The 21,941-nt window shown below is 42.2% G+C and overlaps 1 protein-coding gene across 5 annotated transcripts in view; it reads left to right on the top strand.

Annotated features, from left to right (window-relative positions):
• Positions 1-17,604, top strand: part of HIVEP1 (HIVEP zinc finger 1) — a 278,338-nt gene extending 260,734 nt beyond the window's left edge. For all 5 annotated transcript variants that reach the window (XM_075585698.1, XM_075585700.1, XM_075585699.1 and 2 more), the window contains 2 exons: positions 1,518-1,996; positions 15,900-17,604. In XM_075585698.1, the coding sequence (XP_075441813.1) occupies positions 1,518-1,996; positions 15,900-17,033 (1,613 nt within the window). In that variant the 3' untranslated portion in view covers positions 17,034-17,604. The remainder of the gene's footprint in view (positions 1-1,517; positions 1,997-15,899) is intronic.
• The last annotated feature ends 4,337 nt before the right edge of the window (positions 17,605-21,941 follow it).

Below are 21,941 nucleotides of genomic sequence, written 5' to 3'. Positions count from 1 at the left end.
CCATGTAGCGTGGACTGCATCTTTGTGCATTCACTGGCAATCTAGTAGTACAATGTGTGGGCTTTTATTGTTGATCTGGGTGGTCAAGTAGCAATATAAGTAAGTAACAGGGAAAACATCAAGAGGTTTTGAGGTCAAATGCTGTATTTGTTTCAAACCAACTTTTTGTTTGATAGCTAGAGAAAGATCTCAGTAACTGGGACAGACTGAACTTCGATAGCTTTTTGCCCCCATTTTTAGTATGTGGTGTATTTAGTGTGTATGCAGTATATGTTTAATTACTTTTAAACGTATTGGAAAAGTAAGACATGTCAGAAAACCGGAACGTCACATTAAAGCTTATGTATACCCTTTTCAATTATTAAAAATAATGACATTACGTAAGCGATAATGTGGGCATTCGGTTTAATATATTATGTGTAGAAAATATGCCTTTTTTTTTTTTTTTTTTTTTAAAGATTACTAAGCAGTTGAAATTGTTATTTTCTCTATTGTTTTGCAATAATGGGCAGCATCTAATTTTAATAGTTTTGTTTTTTTGCTGTGGGGGTATTTTGTCTTTTAATTGACAAGGACACAGATTTAAGTGCACAATTACCTAAACACAGGTGGCATATATTTTTATTTTTTTAATTGAAAAGGGGTACTCTGCTTGATAAAAGGATGTGTGAGGAAAGTGTGACGTTATGTGGATCTGAATATTACCGCAGTTTGTGTTATACAGTAAGAAAAGCTGAATGCACAAAAAGAAGTGAAAAGGTAGGCTGACAAATACAAGAGGAGTGGTAACCACCAGATACCATCAGAATTCAACCAGTGCATATGTTTAAACATAATGGTAGAATTTCCTGGTCTGCATTGGTTTAATTTTCCTGTATGTTACACCATAAAGACACACGGCGCCCACATGTAGAACCAAAGGTCCAATGAAAATGAGGAATTAGAGATGTGGTTGCAGTACAGGCATTTTGCTACCCATCAAATATGACGCCTCAGTGTTTGTAATATTTACCTTCTTGCTGATGGCGGTGCAGGGCATTTCTATTTCGCCTGATTATTTGAACGTTGTCAACGTGTGCTGTGTATTCTTTCTGTTGTCAATGTAACCCCTATTCAGAAAGGACGGAAACTTGATGTGACATTTTAAAAACTCATTCTTGGCCCATTCTTCTGTGAGCAGGTTGATCATTAATAAGACTGGCAACGTCTCACGTAATCGTAGTTACATCATATGCACACAAAATAGGGCTGTGTTAAATGGGCTGTGCCATCAACACATGTTCTGCTAAATTCTGGCAGAGACACTCGACCCATAAAGGAAGCCAACTATGTTAAAGTTCGTTAGATAAAGACAATTAATACCCAACTATTACATTGTCAAATTGTTCCTACCCTGTATAATGTATACATCGTTTTTTTTTGTTTTTTTTACAAGGCACAAGACTCAGAAACTGCATCAAAATGGACACAATGTTGTGCAATGAATGAATTAATACTTTTGTATTTTTATTCTGCAGGGGAGAGGCAAAGGTTTAGTGGCGAGCGGTCAGGATGTGATGCAGATGATTCTGATGGCCAAGAAGATGATGACAATGACAATGACGATGAGGATGATGACAGTCAAGCGGAGTCGGTCCTTTCTGCTACCCCATCCGTCACTGCCAGCCCTCAGCATTACCCATTTCGAAACAGCCATCAGGAGATATCTAGCGCTGATGAGGATGTCAAAATCCCACATGGTTTTGCTCAGACGAATTCTATGGACATACTTCCTACAGCCCTGATAACCAGGATGACAGCACTTACCACTACAACAAGGTACAGGCCAGAGAGCCATACGGAAACGTGTAAAGAGGGTTTGTTACCGAAGGCTGTAGGTCCACACAGCGAGGAGTCATCCCCCAAATCCCTATGTCATCAGATGTCTGTGGATTATCCATATGCTGAAGAAGTCTTGGAGAGCTCATCTGAAACAAAACCTGCAACTGTATCAAATGTGAGTGATTCATACATTTTGTATTTATTGTTATTTCTTAAGGAAACACTAAAGCACATAGATAGATCCTTGTTCGATAGGCTGTGAAACAGCTTCCCAGTATGGAGGGTGGTAGGGTCAGGAGAAATATGAGGAAGTACAGTATTTGTTCATGGTAAGGGTGTTGGAGTAGCCTCCCAACAGGGGATTGTAGGGGCCAATACAGAAGAAAAAAAAAAAAAAAAAGGCTGGAATAGATATAAGGCTAAATACAAAATCAAGTGAGCAGACTAGGTGGGCCAATTGGTTCTTATCAGCCACCAAATTCCATGTTGTATTGTATTGTATGTCTTTATTTATATAGCGCCAAAAGTGTACTCAGCACTTCACAAAGAATACAGTACAGGGAATTGTAATTATACAATAAGCGCAGCAAAATCAGACAATAGGAAAGGAAATCCCTGCCCCGAAGAACTTACAATCTAAGTGGTTTAATGGAAAACTTACAGAGACAGCAGGGGAGGGAATAAGTGCTGTAGATGGCAGTGCTTGGTCACAATGGGTGGTAGGAGTGACTGAGTGTGGGACACTAGCCATGAGTGCAGGCTATTGGGATGCTTGATTTGTTGGGTAAAATTTAAGGAAGGTCAGTGTTAAATGAAAAGGTTAACACCATTTACAGGAGAAGAGGTGGGAGGGAGGCATGAGTGAGATCAGGTGTGTATGTCTGGCTTCAGGCATGTTTCTATGTTTAACTATGTATTGCATATATCATATTGGGTAGCTAAGTTTTGTTTAGCACATACCGTACTACTGTATATCACACAGAGAAAATAAATTTATATTTAGGCAGTTAATAATTAAGTACTACATTTAATTGTGCAACTCATTTAAAAGAATCAAGATATACACAGCTAACAGAGCTGTGTGTCTGTGTCTCTGTGTCTCTGTGTCTCTGTGTGTTGATGCACCTTTCTGTATTATTTCTTCTTTTTTTTGTTGGTCTTTCCAGAAAACCAGGTCACATATTATAGGTGCACTTTCTTATTCACTTTCTTTCACGGCTTTTATCACCTGCTGTGAATGTAACTGTACAATGGTAAAGGACCAATACTACTAACTAATTATTTTTTCGAAACTGGCATTTCTATAGCACAGACCTTGCTCTGCAGAATTACTTTCTCATTCTCCTTCCCCTGTTAAACTCGGCTATTGCTCATACAAATGTCTCAAGGACCAGGCCTATCATTTGTCACGGTATGGGGGATACTTTCCTACTCACCTCCCATTCTTACCACGGTTTTTCCCCAGTTAGAGGAGACAACACAGAGCCCTAGGCATGTCTAAAATACTTTCTCTTTGTCATTTATTCACAAACTGGTGATTATAAGGGACTGGTGTTTTAGGATCATTTGGATTAATTTATTTATTTTCATTTTATTTATTAGGATTTATTTGTTTTCAACCCTCCTGCCTCTCAACGTTCTTGCAAGCTTTCTTTTTTAAAAGGCCACATAGTAATCCATATTTAAAACCAGAGACATAACATAAAACACAGACAAAGCTCAGTGCACATCCAGAAAAACTTATATGCGGTACAGTGCCTAAATCTATTACAGAGTGCTTTTCTTGGTAATGTACAGGTTAATAAAAGCTTCAATCAGACTTAGAACTTTTGCAACTAATATTGACAGATTTATTATAAATCATTCTTCCTGGCAATGCACAGGTTATTAAGAATCTATATTAGTGTTAGGGACCCTTGAAACGTGGTCTGCTGTGCAGTTGGCTCAAGGGCTTACAACAATTTGGCCAAAATGTTAAACTAAAAGACCATTTTATTTATTAGTTATTTATACATGTATATTTAGGCACTGTACCGTATATAAGTTTTTCTGGATGTGCACTGAGCTTTGTCTGTGTTTTATGTTATGTCTCTGGTTTTAAATTTATATATTGCCATGCTCAGTAGCACTCCTCTGCGACACTCATATGCTTATATATATGTTGTGGGTATTTTTGGGGGTTCAATATGAGCTTGTAGGTGTTCTGTATGTCACATAGTAATCCATTCTGATGCACAGACATAGCCAGACTTAGGCTGAGTCCATGGTGACTGCAGCCATGCGGAGGCGCGTTGAGGCTGAGGGAAAGCCAGTGCTTTCCCTGGCCTTAGTTTGTGCACCTTGCGGGGGCGGGCCAGTGACGTCAAGGAGCTCCAGTGAGCGTCAAAACTAAAATTGAAGTGTTGGGAAGCGTGCGCGAGCCCCTGCTAAAGCCGCTCTCATTGCGGCTGCAGGGGCTCACTGCCGAGCGTAAGCGCGCCTCAGCACGGGTCAGCGCCTAAGCGCTGACCATGCCCAAGGCCTTACTGTTTTCGTGGGCGTGACCGCAAATGGTCCCGTGACCTCGCTGAATGCAGCCCAGAAGGATTAACGCTGCGGCAGGTCCCATTGAAAACCCCCAGCGCCATCGCGGCAGCCCACTCCCCGCTGCACCGCCACGGCAGCCCCCAAGTGCCAATGCTGTCGCAGCCCCTTCCCCCAGAGCCATTGCAGCAGCCCCCTCCCACAGAACCGTCGCTGTGACAGTCCCCTCCCCCAGCGCCATTGAAGCAGCCCCTCCCCCAGTGCTACCGCGGCACCATCGCTGTTGCTGCCCGCTCCCCCAGTGCCATTGCAGCAACCCCCTCCCCCAGCGCCATTGCAGCAACCCCCTCACCCAGTGCTACCGCGGCACCATCGCTGTTGCAACCCACTTCCCCAGGGACATTTCTGCAGTTCCCTCCCCCAGCACCGTTGCTGTCACAACCCCCTCCTCCAGCACTGTCGCAGCCCCCTCCCCCCGCACCATTGCTGCTGCCCCCAGCACCATTGCTGCTGCCCCCTTCCCCAGTGCCACTGTTTTCATGCATCTCGCCCACGGCCAGGAGAACAGCAAGTCCAGCTCCATCTTTATTTAGAGTTCTTCAATATCCATTGAGAATCATAAACATCATGATCCATGTAAATAGTTAACTTGTGTATTATTAGTTGCTGTATGTGATTTTAGCTTTTGATTGCTCGGGTTATTAATAACTAAATGCTCATGCACCTGTATTCTCTCTCACAATGTTTCATAAATTATATTTTTTGTATAGCTAAATGGGCTTCATGCGATTGTAGCAAAACGTCCTTGGATGGTCCCCAGTTGAGATTTATAACATAAACATATGTATATATATATATATATATATATATATATATATATATATATATATATATATATATATATATAAGCCAGTGTGTAATTCCATTCAGCCATGGAGATTGCATGTTTTCTAATTTCAGTAATATCAGCTAATAAAAGTAAAGCAAATTCTCCGACGGGTTTGCAAGGAGCAAGATTATTTGTTAGTATGGCGTAAGCAATGTGGTTTTCATTGAAATGTTAATGTGCCCATGGGGAGATAATAGGCAAATCTTCCAAGATGATGAATGCTGTATCTAACTGTTAAGAAATTCTCCAAGCATGCTTATGAAAGGATATGTTTGATACTTCTAGTGTGAGACCTGAAATAACAGCAGTAAACAGTCTCAGCGAGAAAATAATTGGAGCGTTCAGTACTCAAGATTACGATCTACTTTATCAGTGAAATGTTTTAAACATAATTCACTGCGATGCAAGATTTTGTCTGTGTTGCAAAGATTTGACCCATTAACTTCCAGAAACGCCTGTAGGGACTTAAAGAGGCAATCCAAGCATGCGTTTTTTTTCCGATTTTTGTATTTATTTTTAACATAAGATTGCCGCAAGAGGTGCCAATAGACGCTCGACTAGTAGGGATTAGGTAATGGCGGAGTGACCCTGTGGGCCAATTGGAAGCCGTGATGTCATCAGGTTCGGCTTCCTATTCGCCCGCGTGACGCTGGAGCTTTAAACTTGGCTAAGATACCAGACCCCCTTTGTAGGTCTATCCCGGGAAACAGGGGGTCTCTCGGAGCAGAATTGCGTATGAATTGCTCTGTTAAAAGTTTAAAAAAAATAATAATTTATATATATATATAGATATATATAGATACTGTAGATAGATATAGATATCCCAGGCAAAAGGTGGCACATTGTGTGCACATTTGCATGTCATTTCCCAGAATTCCTTGCTGCGGTTGAAGCACTGTATGCTAGGTGATCATGCTGAAAGGCAGGGTTGCAGACCTGTCTAATGTATAATTTTACATTCTTACCTAAACTAGCAATCGTTTGATGCTCTTGTAATAAATCTGTAAAATCTGATTGTGTGCCTAACATAATGGCCGCCTTTCAGTGTCAATCAATCCTTGAGTCAGTGTAACTCAACAGCTACAATGTATCTTGATATTACTAAGGTAACATTATCTATTGTTGCAGTTGGCAGCTCAAGCTGCTGGGAATATTGGCAACACATTATCACAAACAGGAAAGTGTTGCAAAGGTTAAATCTGCTATAGAAATTAAAGGATGCTTTAAAGCTGCAGTTCAAGCTACCGTTTTTTTTTAAAATATATATATATTTTCTCCCATTAAATAAGCACATCAATACAATCTGCACACTGACAAGTGATTAGCTAATCAGCAGATCGATCCGTTATCCTGTAATCGATCGCTTGCTCCAGGTTATTTAATTCCGTTCTTGCACAGCATTGTGGGTAATGTACTCCTGGAATATGATTGACTGGGCAGTTACTAGATACAATTGGTGCACTGCTAGCTATAGGGTGGGGCTCAAGAGCCAGAGCCTATCAGAAGGGGAAGGGGGCTGTCACTTTAGAAATTCTTCCTACATTAGAAACATTAAAAATGTCTTTAAAACATTATTTTTTTTAAAATGCTACAAGTATTTTCTCATAGTACAGAACCAATTTTTTTTTTTAAACACACATGTAGGATACTGCTTGAACTGCTGCTTTAAACCTCATAAAATGCCATTAAGAGTTTCATTTTTTTGAAGAAAAAAAAAATAGTCACTATATTCTAATACCACAGGATTGATTTATTTAAAAAAAAAAATAAATAACATAAGATTTCACATGTTTTGCTGCTCTAAAATGAGTCATTTTGTTTCTGATAACATCTCTGCTGCCTGGTATAGTAGCGATTGTGAGAATGGATAGCAGGAGGAGGTGTTATGTGAACAATACTTTTGGCCTTTTAAAATAAAATGAAAAAATAAGAAAATGTCTAGGAAAATACAATAATACGGTCGGCAATCTGCTTTAAAGGGCACGACGTGCAACTTACTTTCAAAATAAGTCATACTGGGGAGAAATGCATCTTTAGTATATTTTAACTGAAATTAGACTATTGCAAAGAATGGTCACAAGTGCCCATGTAAATCCTGTAACATTAGATTTCCTTCAGTGGCATTGTGCACCAAATCCATCATTCATACATGGTGGCATTCGATAAACAGCCATTAGAAACAAACAAACTTGCTGTCACCTCATGAAACCTTTAACAATTTGGCAGCATTTGGCAAATATTAAATTGCATTTCCCAAAACTATTGCTTGTGCTAACATTTCGGAGCACAAGTAACAATAGCTCTAAAATGGCGGGAAAGCACATGGTCATTCCCAGATTCAACCCCATCCCTTTTTGCAGCGAGGTACAGTCAGTAGTAACAGAAAAACATTTAGTAGTAACATTTCACACTAGAAAACATTGCACCATATTTATGGAACAATACCGTGTTCAGTGTTAGTGTCGGAACTAGAATGTGTTTTATGGGCCAGTAAAGTTATCTTCATAGTCTGTATTGGAAACGATTTCATATATGAAGCAGTCATGGATATCAAAATGAAAAAATATTTGTTATGATCCATACAAAGGCAGTCCTCTGTTATTCAACGGAATCCGTTGTGGAAGTAGCGTTGGATCATGAAACTGTTGTAAAGTGAGTCCCATGTTAATCAGTGGCGGTGAGCGTTGGATATGCCATCCGTTGTAAAGTGAAACGTTGGATAGCGAAGACTACCTGTATAGCCACAGCTATTCTGCTTCATACAAGAATCTCCTTCACCTGCACCAATAGCAGCAGGAAATGTTCCAATTATTTGATGTGTTCTCAGAATTGTTTCGGTCTCACTGGTCTCCCGAGACCAACGTGGTAAAGATGCCAAAACACAGTACTTCCTACTCAGGCACTTGTCTCCAGTAGCCGAGTCAGTAGCCCGGCTGGTCTAATTTCTTTCTTCTTTTTTTTTCCCCCACAAATATCTTTATTAGTGACACATGCATCTTGTTTACATTTGCTTTTCTTTTATGTAAGGGAACATATTTGGTTATAAACAATGTAATATATCTGACATTACTCGTTGATCTTCAAACAAGTGTGTGGGGGGGGTGGTCGCATCTCCTTTTGTTGTATAATCTTTAATTACTGTTCGTTATTTGGTAATAATACATGTGGTAAAGTCAAGCTAAAAGAGGAGGGAATTAGGACCAATGCAACTTGGGATGCCCCAGTAGATGGGGACAAAAGCAAAAGATAGAGGCATGGGTGCTGAAGGCCAAGTCTGGGCAACAGCGTAGTAAGCAAAGAGGGGGCCGTGCACACCATAAAGCAATGCAAACCAATTAATGCAAATGGTGAGAAGAGGGGTATTGCAGAGTGGGCAATTCATTTGGCTGGTGGGCCACACTCTTAATGGAGGTCCTCACGAGCTTCTCCCCCACATGTTCCCCTCCTTACCAGCTTCTCCCTCAGATGCCCCATGCTCACCATCTTCTCCCCCACATATTTCACCCCTCATCTGTCTCCCCCACATGCTCCCCTCCTCACGAGCTTCTCCCCCACATGTTCCATCCCTCATCTGCTTCTCCCCACATGTTCCACCCCTCATCTGTCTCCCCCACATGCTCCCCTCCTCACGAGCTTCTCCCCCACATGTTCCATCCCTCATCTGCTTCTCCCCACATGTTCCACCCCTCATCTGCTTCTCCCCCACATGCTCCCCTCCTCACCAGCTTCTCCCCCACATGTTCCACCCCTCATTTTCTTCTCCCCAAATGTTCCACCCCTCATCTGCTGCTCCCCACATGTTCCCCTCTTCTCGAACTTCTCCCCCACATGTTCCCCTCCTCTCCAACTTCTCCCCTGTATACGGTACTCTTCTTCTCCTCACCTGCATCTTTTCTACATGCCCCAGTACTCTCTTACCCCCTTACTCTTCTCACCCATCATTTCACTCACTCTCCCTTCTTCCTTTATCTCACTCACTCTCCCCTCCTCCATTCTCTCACACTCCCCCCTCCTTTCTCTCACTCTCCCTCCTTTCTCTCACTCTCTCCCCTCCTTTCTCACTCACTCACTCTCCCCTCCTTTCTCACTCACTCACTCTCCCCTCCTCCTTTCTCTCTCTCTCCCCTCCTTTCTCTCTCTCACCTCCTCCTTTCTCTCACTCTCCCCTCCTTTCTCTCTCTCCCCTCCTCCTTTCTCTCACTCTCTGTCCTCCTTTCTCTCACTCACTCTCCCCTCCTCCTTTCTCTCACTCATTCTCTACTCCTCCTTTCTCTCGCTCTCACCCTCATTTCCTTCTCACTCTCCCCCTCATTTCCTTCTCTCACTCTCCCCCTTATTTCCTTCTCTCACTCACTCCCCCTTTCATTTCTCATTTCCCCCCCTACTCCCTCTCAGTATTCTTCAACTTCTCTCTCTTTCCTTTCCACCCCCTTCTCTCTCATTCCCCACTCCCTTCTCTCTGCCCCCTTCCTTCTCTTCCCTGTGGGGCCCTACCTGTGGTACGAGTATTTACTCGGCAGCAGTGTGTGGAGAGAGAGGGAGGCCCTACCTGAGGTGGGTCAGATAGATTGGCGGGGCTGATGTGGCCGTCGGGGCATATCCTGCCCACCCCTGTTCTAATGGAATTCGATGTGTCATTAAATGTACAATACTCATACTTCTACCCATATCAGACCACTGTATTTTCATTGTGGCTAGCCTGACATTTCATCTGGACTTTCTTTGTAAACCCTCCAGCAGTGAAGCTGTTAATGTGTGCATATTTTTACCATCAGGTAATTGCCCCTGCATGGTTTGTTTGTTCATAGTGAGCCCACGTTATGAATGAAGTAGAATGTCGTTTTTACCCATATTGCACTGTAGCTAAACTCGACATGCACCAGGATATTCTGTTCCAACTTCTGTAGCACTAAGCTGCTTTCAAATGCTGCCACACTGTGACAACTGTGCATGCTGGCAGCCTCAACAACGTGAAGCCAGAGATCCTATTAGCCGGTACATAATACAGCTTGAATTGGCAGCTTACCTTCCGGTGACATTTTAAATCTTATATCGTCTCTGTGTCCAGTCCCATAAGCTATCTATTTCTGTTTTGTCCTTGCCAGTTCATTGGTAATAGACAAAGAACTTAAAGCAGCAATCCACGCAGATCGCCGGTTTTTTGTTGTTTTTGCATTTGCTTCCCAACACTGTTTTTATTCTTAAAAATCTGATGCTTAATCAATAGCTCTAAAATGGCGGGAAAGCACATGGTCATTCCCAGATTCAACCCCATCCCTTTTTGCAGCGAGGTACAGTCAGTAGTAACAGAAAAACATTTAGTAGTAACATTTCACACTAGAAAACATTGCACCATATTTATGGAACAATACCGTGTTCAGTGTTAGTGTCGGAACTAGAATGTGTTTTATGGGCCAGTAAAGTTATCTTCATAGTCTGTATTGGAAACGATTTCATATATGAAGCAGTCATGGATATCAAAATGAAAAAATATTTGTTATGATCCATACACAGGCAGTCCTCTGTTATTCAACGGAATCCGTTGTGGAAGTAGCGTTGGATCATGAAACTGTTGTAAAGTGAGTCCCATGTTAATCAGTGGCGGTGAGCGTTGGATATGCCATCCGTTGTAAAGTGAAACGTTGGATAGCGAAGACTACCTGTATAGCCACAGCTATTCTGCTTCATACAAGAATCTCCTTCACCTGCACCAATAGCAGCAGGAAATGTTCCAATTATTTGATGTGTTCTCAGAATTGTTTCGGTCTCACTGGTCTCCCGAGACCAACGTGGTAAAGATGCCAAAACACAGTACTTCCTACTCAGGCACTTGTCTCCAGTAGCCGAGTCAGTAGCCCGGCTGGTCTAATTTCTTTCTTCTTTTTTTTTCCCCCACAAATATCTTTATTAGTGACACATGCATCTTGTTTACATTTGCTTTTCTTTTATGTAAGGGAACATATTTGGTTATAAACAATGTAATATATCTGACATTACTCGTTGATCTTCAAACAAGTGTGTGGGGGGGGGTGGTCGCATCTCCTTTTGTTGTATAATCTTTAATTACTGTTCGTTATTTGGTAATAATACATGTGGTAAAGTCAAGCTAAAAGAGGAGGGAATTAGGACCAATGCAACTTGGGATGCCCCAGTAGATGGTGACAAAAGCAAAAGATAGAGGCATGGGTGCTGAAGGCCAAGTCTGGGCAACAGCGTAGTAAGCAAAGAGGGGGCCGTGCACACCATAAAGCAATGCAAACCAATTAATGCAAACCAATTAATGCAAATGGTGAGAAGAGGGGTATTGCAGAGTGGGCAATTCATTTGGCTGGTGGGCCACACTCTTAATGGAGGTCCTCACGAGCTTCTCCCCCACATGTTCCCCTCCTTACCAGCTTCTCCCTCAGATGCCCCATGCTCACCATCTTCTCCCCCACATATTTCACCCCTCATCTGTCTCCCCCACATGCTCCCCTCCTCACGAGCTTCTCCCCCACATGTTCCATCCCTCATCTGCTTCTCCCCACATGTTCCACCCCTCATCTGTCTCCCCCACATGCTCCCCTCCTCACGAGCTTCTCCCCCACATGTTCCATCCCTCATCTGCTTCTCCCCACATGTTCCACCCCTCATCTGCTTCTCCCCCACATGCTCCCCTCCTCACCAGCTTCTCCCCCACATGTTCCACCCCTCATTTTCTTCTCCCCAAATGTTCCACCCCTCATCTGCTGCTCCCCACATGTTCCCCTCTTCTCGAACTTCTCCCCCACATGTTCCCCTCCTCTCCAACTTCTCCCCTGTATACGGTACTCTTCTTCTCCTCACCTGCATCTTTTCTACATGCCCCAGTACTCTCTTACCCCCTTACTCTTCTCACCCATCATTTCACTCTCCCTTCTTCCTTTATCTCACTCACTCTCCCCTCCTCCATTCTCTCACACTCCCCCCTCCTTTCTCTCACTCTCCCTCCTTTCTCTCACTCTCTCCCCTCCTTTCTCACTCACTCACTCTCCCCTCCTCCTTTCTCTCTCTCTCCCCTCCTTTCTCTCTCTCACCTCCTCCTTTCTCTCACTCTCCCCTCCTTTCTCTCTCTCCCCTCCTCCTTTCTCTCACTCTCTGTCCTCCTTTCTCTCACTCACTCTCCCCTCCTCCTTTCTCTCACTCATTCTCTACTCCTTTCTCTCGCTCTCACCCTCATTTCCTTCTCACTCTCCCCCTCATTTCCTTCTCTCACTCTCCCCCTTATTTCCTTCTCTCACTCACTCCCCCTTTCATTTCTCATTTCCCCCCCTACTCCCTCTCAGTATTCTTCAACTTCTCTCTCTTTCCTTTCCACCCCCTTCTCTCTCATTCCCCACTCCCTTCTCTCTGCCCCCTTCCTTCTCTTCCCTGTGGGGCCCTACCTGTGGTACGAGTATTTACTCGGCAGCAGTGTGTGGAGAGAGAGGGAGGCCCTACCTGAGGTGGGTCAGATAGATTGGCGGGGCTGATGTGGCCGTCGGGGCATATCCTGCCCACCCCTGTTCTAATGGAATTCGATGTGTCATTAAATGTACAATACTCATACTTTTCCCATATCAGACCACTGTATTTTCATTGTGGCTAGCCTGACATTTCATCTGGACTTTCTTTGTAAACCCTCCAGCAGTGAAGCTGTTAATGTGTGCATATTTTTACCATCAGGTAATTGCCCCTGCATGGTTTGTTTGTTCATAGAGAGCCCACGTTATGAATGAAGTAGAATGTCGTTTTTACCCACATTGCACTGTAGCTAAACTCGACATGCACCAGGATATTCTGTTCCAACTTCTGTAGCACTAAGCTGCTTTCAAATGCTGCCACACTGTGACAACTGTGCATGCTGGCAGCCTCAACAACGTGAAGCCAGAGATCCTATTAGCCCGTACATAATACAGCTTGAATTGGCAGCTTACCTTCCGGTGACATTTTAAATCTTATATCGTCTCTGTGTCCAGTCCCATAAGCTATCTATTTCTGTTTTGTCCTTGCCAGTTCATTGGTAATAGACAAAGAACTTAAAGCAGCAATCCACGCTGATCGCCGTTTTTTTGTTGTTTTTGCATTTGCTTCCCAACGCTGTTTTTATTCTTAAAAATCTGATGCTCCATTCAGTAGATATAAGCGTTTGAAATATTTAGCGTCCGGAATGTTAAAATGAAGCTCTCCTCAGAGCTCAGTGATCTCACATCCCCTTCCTCTTCTGAATCAGGCTCTGACACACCCCTTTTTGAGCCCTGCCCTCTCTATAGCATTGAACCAATTGTATCTAGTGACTGCCTGGTCACATGATCTTCCCCACAGAACCTTGCATCTTTGGTCCTCCTCTGCTGCACTGACAGCCATTTAGTGAACCCCCTGAGCCGAATCTTCTCTGATCGATCAAAGGAGAACGAATCAATCAGCAACTTAGCTAATTATTTATCATTGTAATAAAGGGGGGAAATATTACATGTAAAAAAAAAAAAGGCAGCTTGGACTGTTGCGTTAAAGAGTAGGACATGCTCAGGGAGCAAGAAACGAACCTTATCAATTAAACTCATATAGGCTTCTGGAGGGGATTGCTGCTGCAATGCACTTTTTGGTGGCATTAAACAGATTGTAGAAGAAGCACGTATTTGTATCGGTAACAAATGATATTCTGGTATTTACTGTTAGCAGAATATATTGAGTGTTGAAGTTTGATACATTTCATAGGGACTAACCACAGCTCGGTTAGTGATATAATTTGGAGAGAAAAATGTGGCAAGCCATGTTTAAATTGACACACAGCTAATTGTTCAATATTTATTGTTTATTAATATTTTTGAAAAAGAGGAATGAGACACGGCAAATATTTTGTTATGCACAATTGTTATCCACTTTGCTGCCAGAGTTGGCTCTCTGACCTTCTACAATGACTGCTGACCTCTAATGCCAGCAGCTGCTGCCCTTTAACCACACTAGCACACACTGAGAAACATACAGACTCGCATGCATTAAAACACTATAAAAAGAAGAGGGAGGTCACCGTGCTACCTGTTCACACAGAGAGGAAAAATATATAGCCTTCTTTATTTAGCATACATAAACACTGCATCAAAAAGAGATCATCAGCAAGAGAGCAGAACGTAAAGCATGGATACACACAGGCACGAATATACACAGGCACATACATAGAGGTTCTGATAAGTATAGACAAGCATTTATATAGTGATGTACACATTTCCACAAGTATACACAACGTCTCACAAATACAGTATGCTGCTGAAATGTTACGCCTGTGCTTTTTTGTGCATGTATGGATGCTGCGCCCCTGGTATTTAAAAGGTACTGTACATGGGACAGACAGACTTGACTTCAGCAGAAGAACAACACTTTTATTTTTTAAATGCTTCTGCTGTTCAGGAATAGTTGAAAAACATCACATCTAAAGGTATCTGTATGGCACCAACATATTCCGCAGTCCAGTACAATGTGAGAGGGAGGACAATAACATTGTATGGCAAAACAGTACATATATGTGAAGACAAACTGAGATCGTAGGAAGGAAGTCCCTGCCCCAAATGTCTTACAATCGGAAAGCAGACACAAGGAGTAATGCGTGCGCGCGTCACAGCAAGGGTTTGACTACTAAAATCAGGGCTTTGTATGCGGTTCTAGGGTGGAATTTAAATAAGGAAATCAAGAGTGTGTTGAATAGGTCTCCTTGAAAAAGTTTGTTTTTAAGGAACTTTTAAATGAATGTTTGGAAGGGGGAGAGTCTAATTGTGTGTGGGAGACACAATCCCATAGTTGGGTTACATTACGAGAGATGTCTTGGAGGCGGGACTGTGAGGAAAGGTGCACCTGTCAATCATGAGCAGAGCGTGGACTGCGAGTGGGAGAGAACTTGGAAACAATGTCAGTTGTTAAGATAGTGACACGAGACTTGAGAGAGGAGGAGAGGTCAAGAGAGGAGACATAGATTTGGGTATCATTAGCATAGAAGTGGTAGTGAAAACCAAATGCCTATATTAGTTTACCAAGGAAAAAGGTGTAGAGTAGAAGAACAGAGCCCTGGGGTACAGTGGGGGTGAAGAGGAGGAGTGCAAAGTAACAGAAATGCTACAAATGGGGTCAGATGTAAACCAAGAGAGGGATATGTCACGGAGGCCAATAGAATGGAGGGTGTGCAAAAGGAGGCAATGATCAACAGTGTCAAAAGCAGCAGAAAGGTTCAACAGAATAAGTAAGAACTTTCCTTAGGATTTAAGCTGATATATTGGATGCAGAATTGGAATTATTTATTCCCATTATTTACATTCTCATTATGGTGTGATGGAATGAATGAATTCCTTGTGCACTGGTTTAGTTTCTGAAGGTGCAATGTTTTCATAAGGTTTCGACTTGAGGAAATTCAGTAATGAAAGCATTAGATCAACAACTACAACTGCTGCCCTATTGTGATTCAACAAATGTGTTTTTTTTTTTTTGGTTTCATAAAATGTACTTGCTACATCAGCTTTTCAAAGCGCTTTTACAGTATCTCCTTGCGGCCTTATGTGCAGCTTTTTGAAGTTAGAAAAGCAATATCAACTTGACATGGCTTTATTGAGAGACTGAATCTGAGTAGCCCTAGATATTGCAGAATGTGAATCGTATTAAAGTTTGTGTTTTGTTGTTGCAGAATTCATCTGTGAACATACCTTCTTCTCCAGTTGACCGGAGTACACAGACAATGGATTCTTGTGCAAACCCAACAGATTGTAAAGTTCACCAGCAGCACGCTGTGGACTCAACTCAACAACCCACCCAAGTGGGACCTCCTCAGACGCATCTTTTCAGCCACTTGCCTTTGCATTCACAGCAGCCTGTAAGGGCGCCCTACAGCATGATTCCAGTAGGGGGAATTCAGCTTGTCCCCGCTGGTTTAAGTGCATACTCCACGTTTGTGCCCTTTCAAGCTGGACCAGTTCAGCTCACCATACCTGCTGTGGGGATAATTCACAGAACCACAAGTGCTCTTGGGGATAAGGCTGGTGAGGTACCAAGCAAACCAAGCCCTATAGGAGTGGCTGAAGTAAATGGAGTTCTACCATGTTTCCCAGTAGGTCAGATTAATGTGCCTGGTCTGAGTGCACCGAGCCTACAGCCCATTCAATCATTAAGTATGGAAACTTTGAACATTTTAGGTCTGACTAACACAACTTTAACGCCACAAATCCACCCTTCTGGGCTTACCCTAAATGCCGTAGGCTTACAAGTTTTGACGACAAGCCCTGCTCCCCAGAACAACCCAAACCCACAGGCTCACATTCCAGGCCTCCAAATACTGAACATAGCACTGCCGACTTTAATCCCATGTATTAGTCCATTGACAGTAGAGAGCCAGGGAGCCCTTGATAAGTCGCCGTCATGTAACGCAGCATCTTGCCAGGGGCCATCCAGCTTTCCTGTGGCAGATACCAAAAACAAGCAGACCGATTCTCCACAAGGTTCGCCAAGGATGCAGGAGTACCATGCAAATTCAAGTGATTCCAGTATCACGGAGGAGAAACACACAGTCTGGCCAACGACTGCTGAAAAAGTGAGTCAAGTAAAGCATCATTCTGACATGAGCTCCAATCGAGTGAAAACATCTTCAACGCCAGATATCTTTTTGAAGGTTCATTCTGAAGGTTCAAGCAAGTATCCTGTTTGTCAGACTCTTTCTCCACTTACATATCAGAGAAGAAGAGAACTGGTCTCTAGGCAGAACACTGTGCAATTTAGTGATGCCAGCAGTGATGAAGATGAAGACAGACTGGTTATAGCAACATAGATGCTTGATACTATTTTATTTTTTACTTTTTTGAGGGTGGGAGTACATAAAGACACTTAAAGGTTTGTTTGAAAACCTTCCTTATCTTTAAAGCACATTTTTTCTTACACATTACTTATACTTGTGCAATCATAAACTCTTGACCAATAATTTTTGTTTCTTGTCTGCTCCGGCCATTTTTGTACATGTTGTATAGACAATTGTGCCTTTCAGAGTTTTATGTGTAGAAATCTGTACATATCAGTGAATAAGAATATAAATATATATATATAAATATTATATATGTACATAACCAAGGTAGTTAGCTTGTGTTTAGTACGTAAATATCTCATGTCAAGTAAAATGATTAAATTATAAAATATATATGTATATGTGCACTGTTACATGTAATTTTTTATGGCTGTGGGGCAACTTTCTGTGTACAGATCTTGTATGTAAAACTCCATATTTATTATGTCCATGTTAGTCTTGGAAAATGGTTCTGTCCATCTTTGTGTGCAAGACGGTAGCTTTACACTTAAAACAGAAATTCTGTGTTAAGAAATGTTCCAGTAAAATTTTTATTACTGACTTTGCTTGTATTGTGCCTTTCTAATATTGTGCCGATGGTCATTGCATTAATGTAGGCCATTCCCGAAGAGCAGCATCTAGACTTGTTTGGGGGAGAACATGTTCTTCATGTGCAATATAAACATGTAAAATGGTCATCTGCAGAGCATTTCTGAAATGTTTTTTTCGTAGATGTGACTACATAACAAAGTAATAAATTCCTCTTTTGTAGCACTCACTATGCTTGCGTGACGGTGCGTGACAAGACTGGCGCTGAGATTAAAACCAAACCAAAGGCAGTGTCTTTCAAACTGGGCAATTCCATCTCCCTGGAAGTACCTCTACTACATAACCGAAATCTTCCGGAATGTAATTAAAAGCATGTTCTTTTTTGCTACTTGCTTTAAAATACAGAAGGTTTTTTTCACATTGTGCACTGCTAAGCGAACAAAATAGAAAGAAAATGAGCTATCGTTACAAATCTAGCTTTCCGATTTGATTTTTTTATCCTTATTAGCAAGTAGCGCACTCATTTTTAAATGACCGCCAAAAGGGGTAAATGGTTTAAAAACTCATAATGGATTTTTTTTTATAGCTGAGAAAGATATGATCGCACTAAATAAAATGTGATATATTTTTATATGCTAAAGACTTCAAATAGTTTGTTTTTGTGAAATCTATTGGTTTACCTCAGCAGATCATTTTTGTTTGCCAGAGACCCTGGTAAGTCACCATCGCGTAACAAAGCACCTGGCCAGAGACCAGCATTCCTTTGGCAGACACCAAAAATATGAACCATACTGAACCTCTGCAAGTTTCGGCATGGATGCACTGTTGTTTTTAGGAGTATGTTGTTTCTGCTTCTTAATGGTTTTCTTTACTGCCCTGTCAATTTAGGAAGAAGTACACGTCCAGACATTTGGAAGTGACACAAAAGGGGAATGTCTCTTTAACACCAGCAGGTTTTGGCCATCAATCGTATCATGATGGTCGAAGTTTCCTGCTCCTCACTTCTTTTTTCCTGCTCAGTTGAGACCAGCTAATCTGACCAAGAGCTGTCCTGTTACTGGATCGATAGTAGATAGTTATACTTTCCCTATAGGTTGCCATTTTCCTTTAATGCCCTCCAGGTCAACTGTGCTTATAGTCCAGTCCAGCGGTCAGAGTATGATGGTACTGTGAAGTAAGGATTACCAGTTCCTTTTAATTTTCACAACCAGAGTACCAGTACTTTTTTTTTTATTTACAAAAGTACACTTCTACTTGCTCCAATGTTTCTTGCCTAACCTGTGGTATTATGTAATGTGTTTCCTTTAAATAATTCATTTTATGAGTGTTTGCCATTGTAATCCTTATCAAATCATTTTACATTTGTATTGCCAATATGGGGATATTTAATGCTAAAACTCCTAAATTCCCTTTTCCCAAATGGCTTTTCATGGTCATTTCATCTTTGTCTGATCAGATAGGCCACGATTTTCCCCTCAGCAGCAATGTATCAACATCATTTGACCCGTTTTTCTCTCTGTGCGTTAGTTTGCAATTTGGGACCTATGAGTGTATCAAATTCTCTGTTTGTTTTCCCATTTGTTTTTCTTTTGGGTTCAAACCACAACAACACATCAGACAAAGTCAGAGCTGACATAAACCTTATTCAAATGTAACAATCAAAGGTCAGAAAGGTTTTATTACCAAAGCAGTATCTTATCGTGTGCCTTCATACAGTTAGTAGGATATAGTGCAATTTGTACCAAACACAGAGCATCCGCCTGAATTTGCAAGAAGCAATATATGTTAAAATCCTCAAATCTTGTTCTTACATTGGCGCAGAGGTTAACGTCACCTGAACATTGCAGATTTATTCCTCTCAAACAGGAAAACCTCAGCAATTACAGAAGCTACTTGTGATACATCTCATAATATTGCTCTCTCCCCCAACTCCTTTTGTAACCCCAAAACACTCATGGCGCAAGTGGAGCAAATTGGGGCAAGAAATGGAGCAAAGCGCCTTGATATTGTTGCAGAGTACCACAGTGTTAAAATGATGCAATTGTGATCCTGTTTGCGACACTTGATACATATCCATCACACTATGAAAACTCGTTATTTTTTGTGTTCAATGTAAATCCCTACAGATTGACACCACAGCAACAAAAAAAATCTATTTTTATTAGTTCGAAGTTCGAAGACTTCCTCCCGGCGTGGGAGGGATGATGGCGGTGCACTGCGTGTCAATTGCTGAAGGGTGCGTTCCAAAGTAAAGGAAGTGCGGCTGAAGCTGGTTCAAAGTGTCAAAAAGGATTTTCTTGAACGTGTGGCAGCATATATTAAAAACAAGAGTCAGGAAAGGGACCTCCTGACGCGTTTCGTGCAGGTACTGCACTTTATCAAAGTTATATAAGTTCTGGGGCCCCTGCTCATCTCAGTCTTCATCAATGATCCTCCTACAGCTTGTAAGGGAGCTTCAATACACATGTCTGTGGATGACAGAATCTTATATGCACACAGCCCTAGCCTCTCTGGCCTTGAACACATACTTCAATGTGATGTTTTGGAAAATTTGGATTTCCCAAAACAAACCGTTATAAACACTGACAAGACTGTAACAATTGTATTTGGTACCAAGCCTAAATTTCTAGAGCCACCAATGAAGTGAGCTTCAGATCAGAACCAACGCTAAAACCACCCTAACTCCTGTTACTGGTTTTAAATATCTGGTCATGTGATTTGACTCCTATTTAACATTTGGGTTGCACATTGCTACCCTGACATCCGAAACCTATGCCAAACTAGGTGTACTTCATAAGAACAAATTCTCCCTAAGTCTGCTGGTCAGAAAGCGCATCACACAGCAAATGCTACTGCCAATTATAGATTATGGGGACATAGTTTATGGTACAGCAACCCAAACTCACATTAGCAAACTAGACACCCTCTACAATTCAATATGCTGCTTTGTCCTCCAATGTAACTACAACAAAGATCACTGTGAAATGCTCAAAGAACTAGATTGTCCATCACTTGAGTCCAGGCGCAAAGTTCATCTCTCTATATCTTCACTTCAATTACTTTCTGGGCAAGCTACCCGCCTATCTGAACAACCTCCTCACCCCTACCACATGCAGCACTTATTATCTGAGATCTTACTCCAAAAGACTGCTCACGATCCCCAAGGATCAACAAAGTATCCGGCCGCTCCTCTTATAGTGCACCTCACACATGGAACAATCTATCGGAGACTCTCACAGCCGCCACCAGTCTAAGGTCTTTCAAAACTAAAGCTGTCTCACATTTTAATATGGTCTGTAACTGTCATATGCCTAAAATATAAAATATGTTAAACTGTTAATGCAATGTCTTGATATGCATGTAGCAAGCACCCTTACTAAATCCCTGCATGTCAGCCCTGGTAGCTGCAGGCAGTGTAGGGGTTAATTCCTTACCATGTCTCAGTACATGTCAGTAGGTCACAATTATGTTCTTATAATGTTGCACTTTCAAGGCACATGTTTGGCCCTGTGTTAGTTCTGGAAGTTTCCAGATGGTAACATGGTAATAGTGTGACCAGTTTGCAACAATAATTCTGCCCAGATCAGTGATTCCCAACCAGGGTTCCGTGGAACCCTGGGGCTCCTTGAAGCAGTCTCAGGGGTTCCTCCTACGGACCACAGACCCCCCCCCCCTTCCCCCTGGGGGTGGGTTTTTTTGGTATGTATTTTGTACGGTGGATTGAGTGCGAGTGGGGTAATTGACGGAAGGTAGGGGCGAGTGAGAGAAGGGAGCGGGAGGGAGGGAATGAGGAAAAGAGGGAGTAAGAGTGATACGCAAGGGATAAATACATGCAAGGCGGGAGGGGTGGAGAGTTAGTGAGACGGATGGGAGAGAAATACATGGGTAGATTGTGGGAAATAGAGATGGCTCGTGAGGTGTGACATTTTGTGACTGACCCCTGTTGAACATATTATGTGTCAGCCAGATGGGGGTTCCACGAGATTTTTCAAAATACTTCAAGGGTTCCTCGAAACAAAAAAGGTTGGAAATCACTGGCCCAGATACTGGGGCAGACTGTTAGCCCCACCCTCAGAGTATAAAAGGTGGAGATCCACCATTTTGTATTCAGACCCCAGGGAGGATCCCCAGACTCCAATTAACATCAGGAGGTCTCCAGGCTATCCTAGCCTGTAAAGCAGCAGAACCCTTTTTATTATTTTCAGCATATGGATAGTATTCCAATGTTAGGGGCTCCCTAGGAAAGGTGCAGAGAAGAATCTACACAGCTGTAGGGAGTAGTTCCATCCTCGGTGCTAAGAAGAGACCTGGGGTGGACTGCCAGTGATTTCTGGACACAGGTCTGGATCT

Source organism: Ascaphus truei, chromosome 2 (genome assembly GCF_040206685.1).
Source record: "Ascaphus truei isolate aAscTru1 chromosome 2, aAscTru1.hap1, whole genome shotgun sequence".
Classification (NCBI taxonomy): Eukaryota; Metazoa; Chordata; class Amphibia; order Anura; family Ascaphidae; genus Ascaphus; species Ascaphus truei.
The sequence above is the reverse complement of the archived record's forward strand: the minus strand, read 5'-3'. Positions and strand labels throughout refer to the sequence as shown.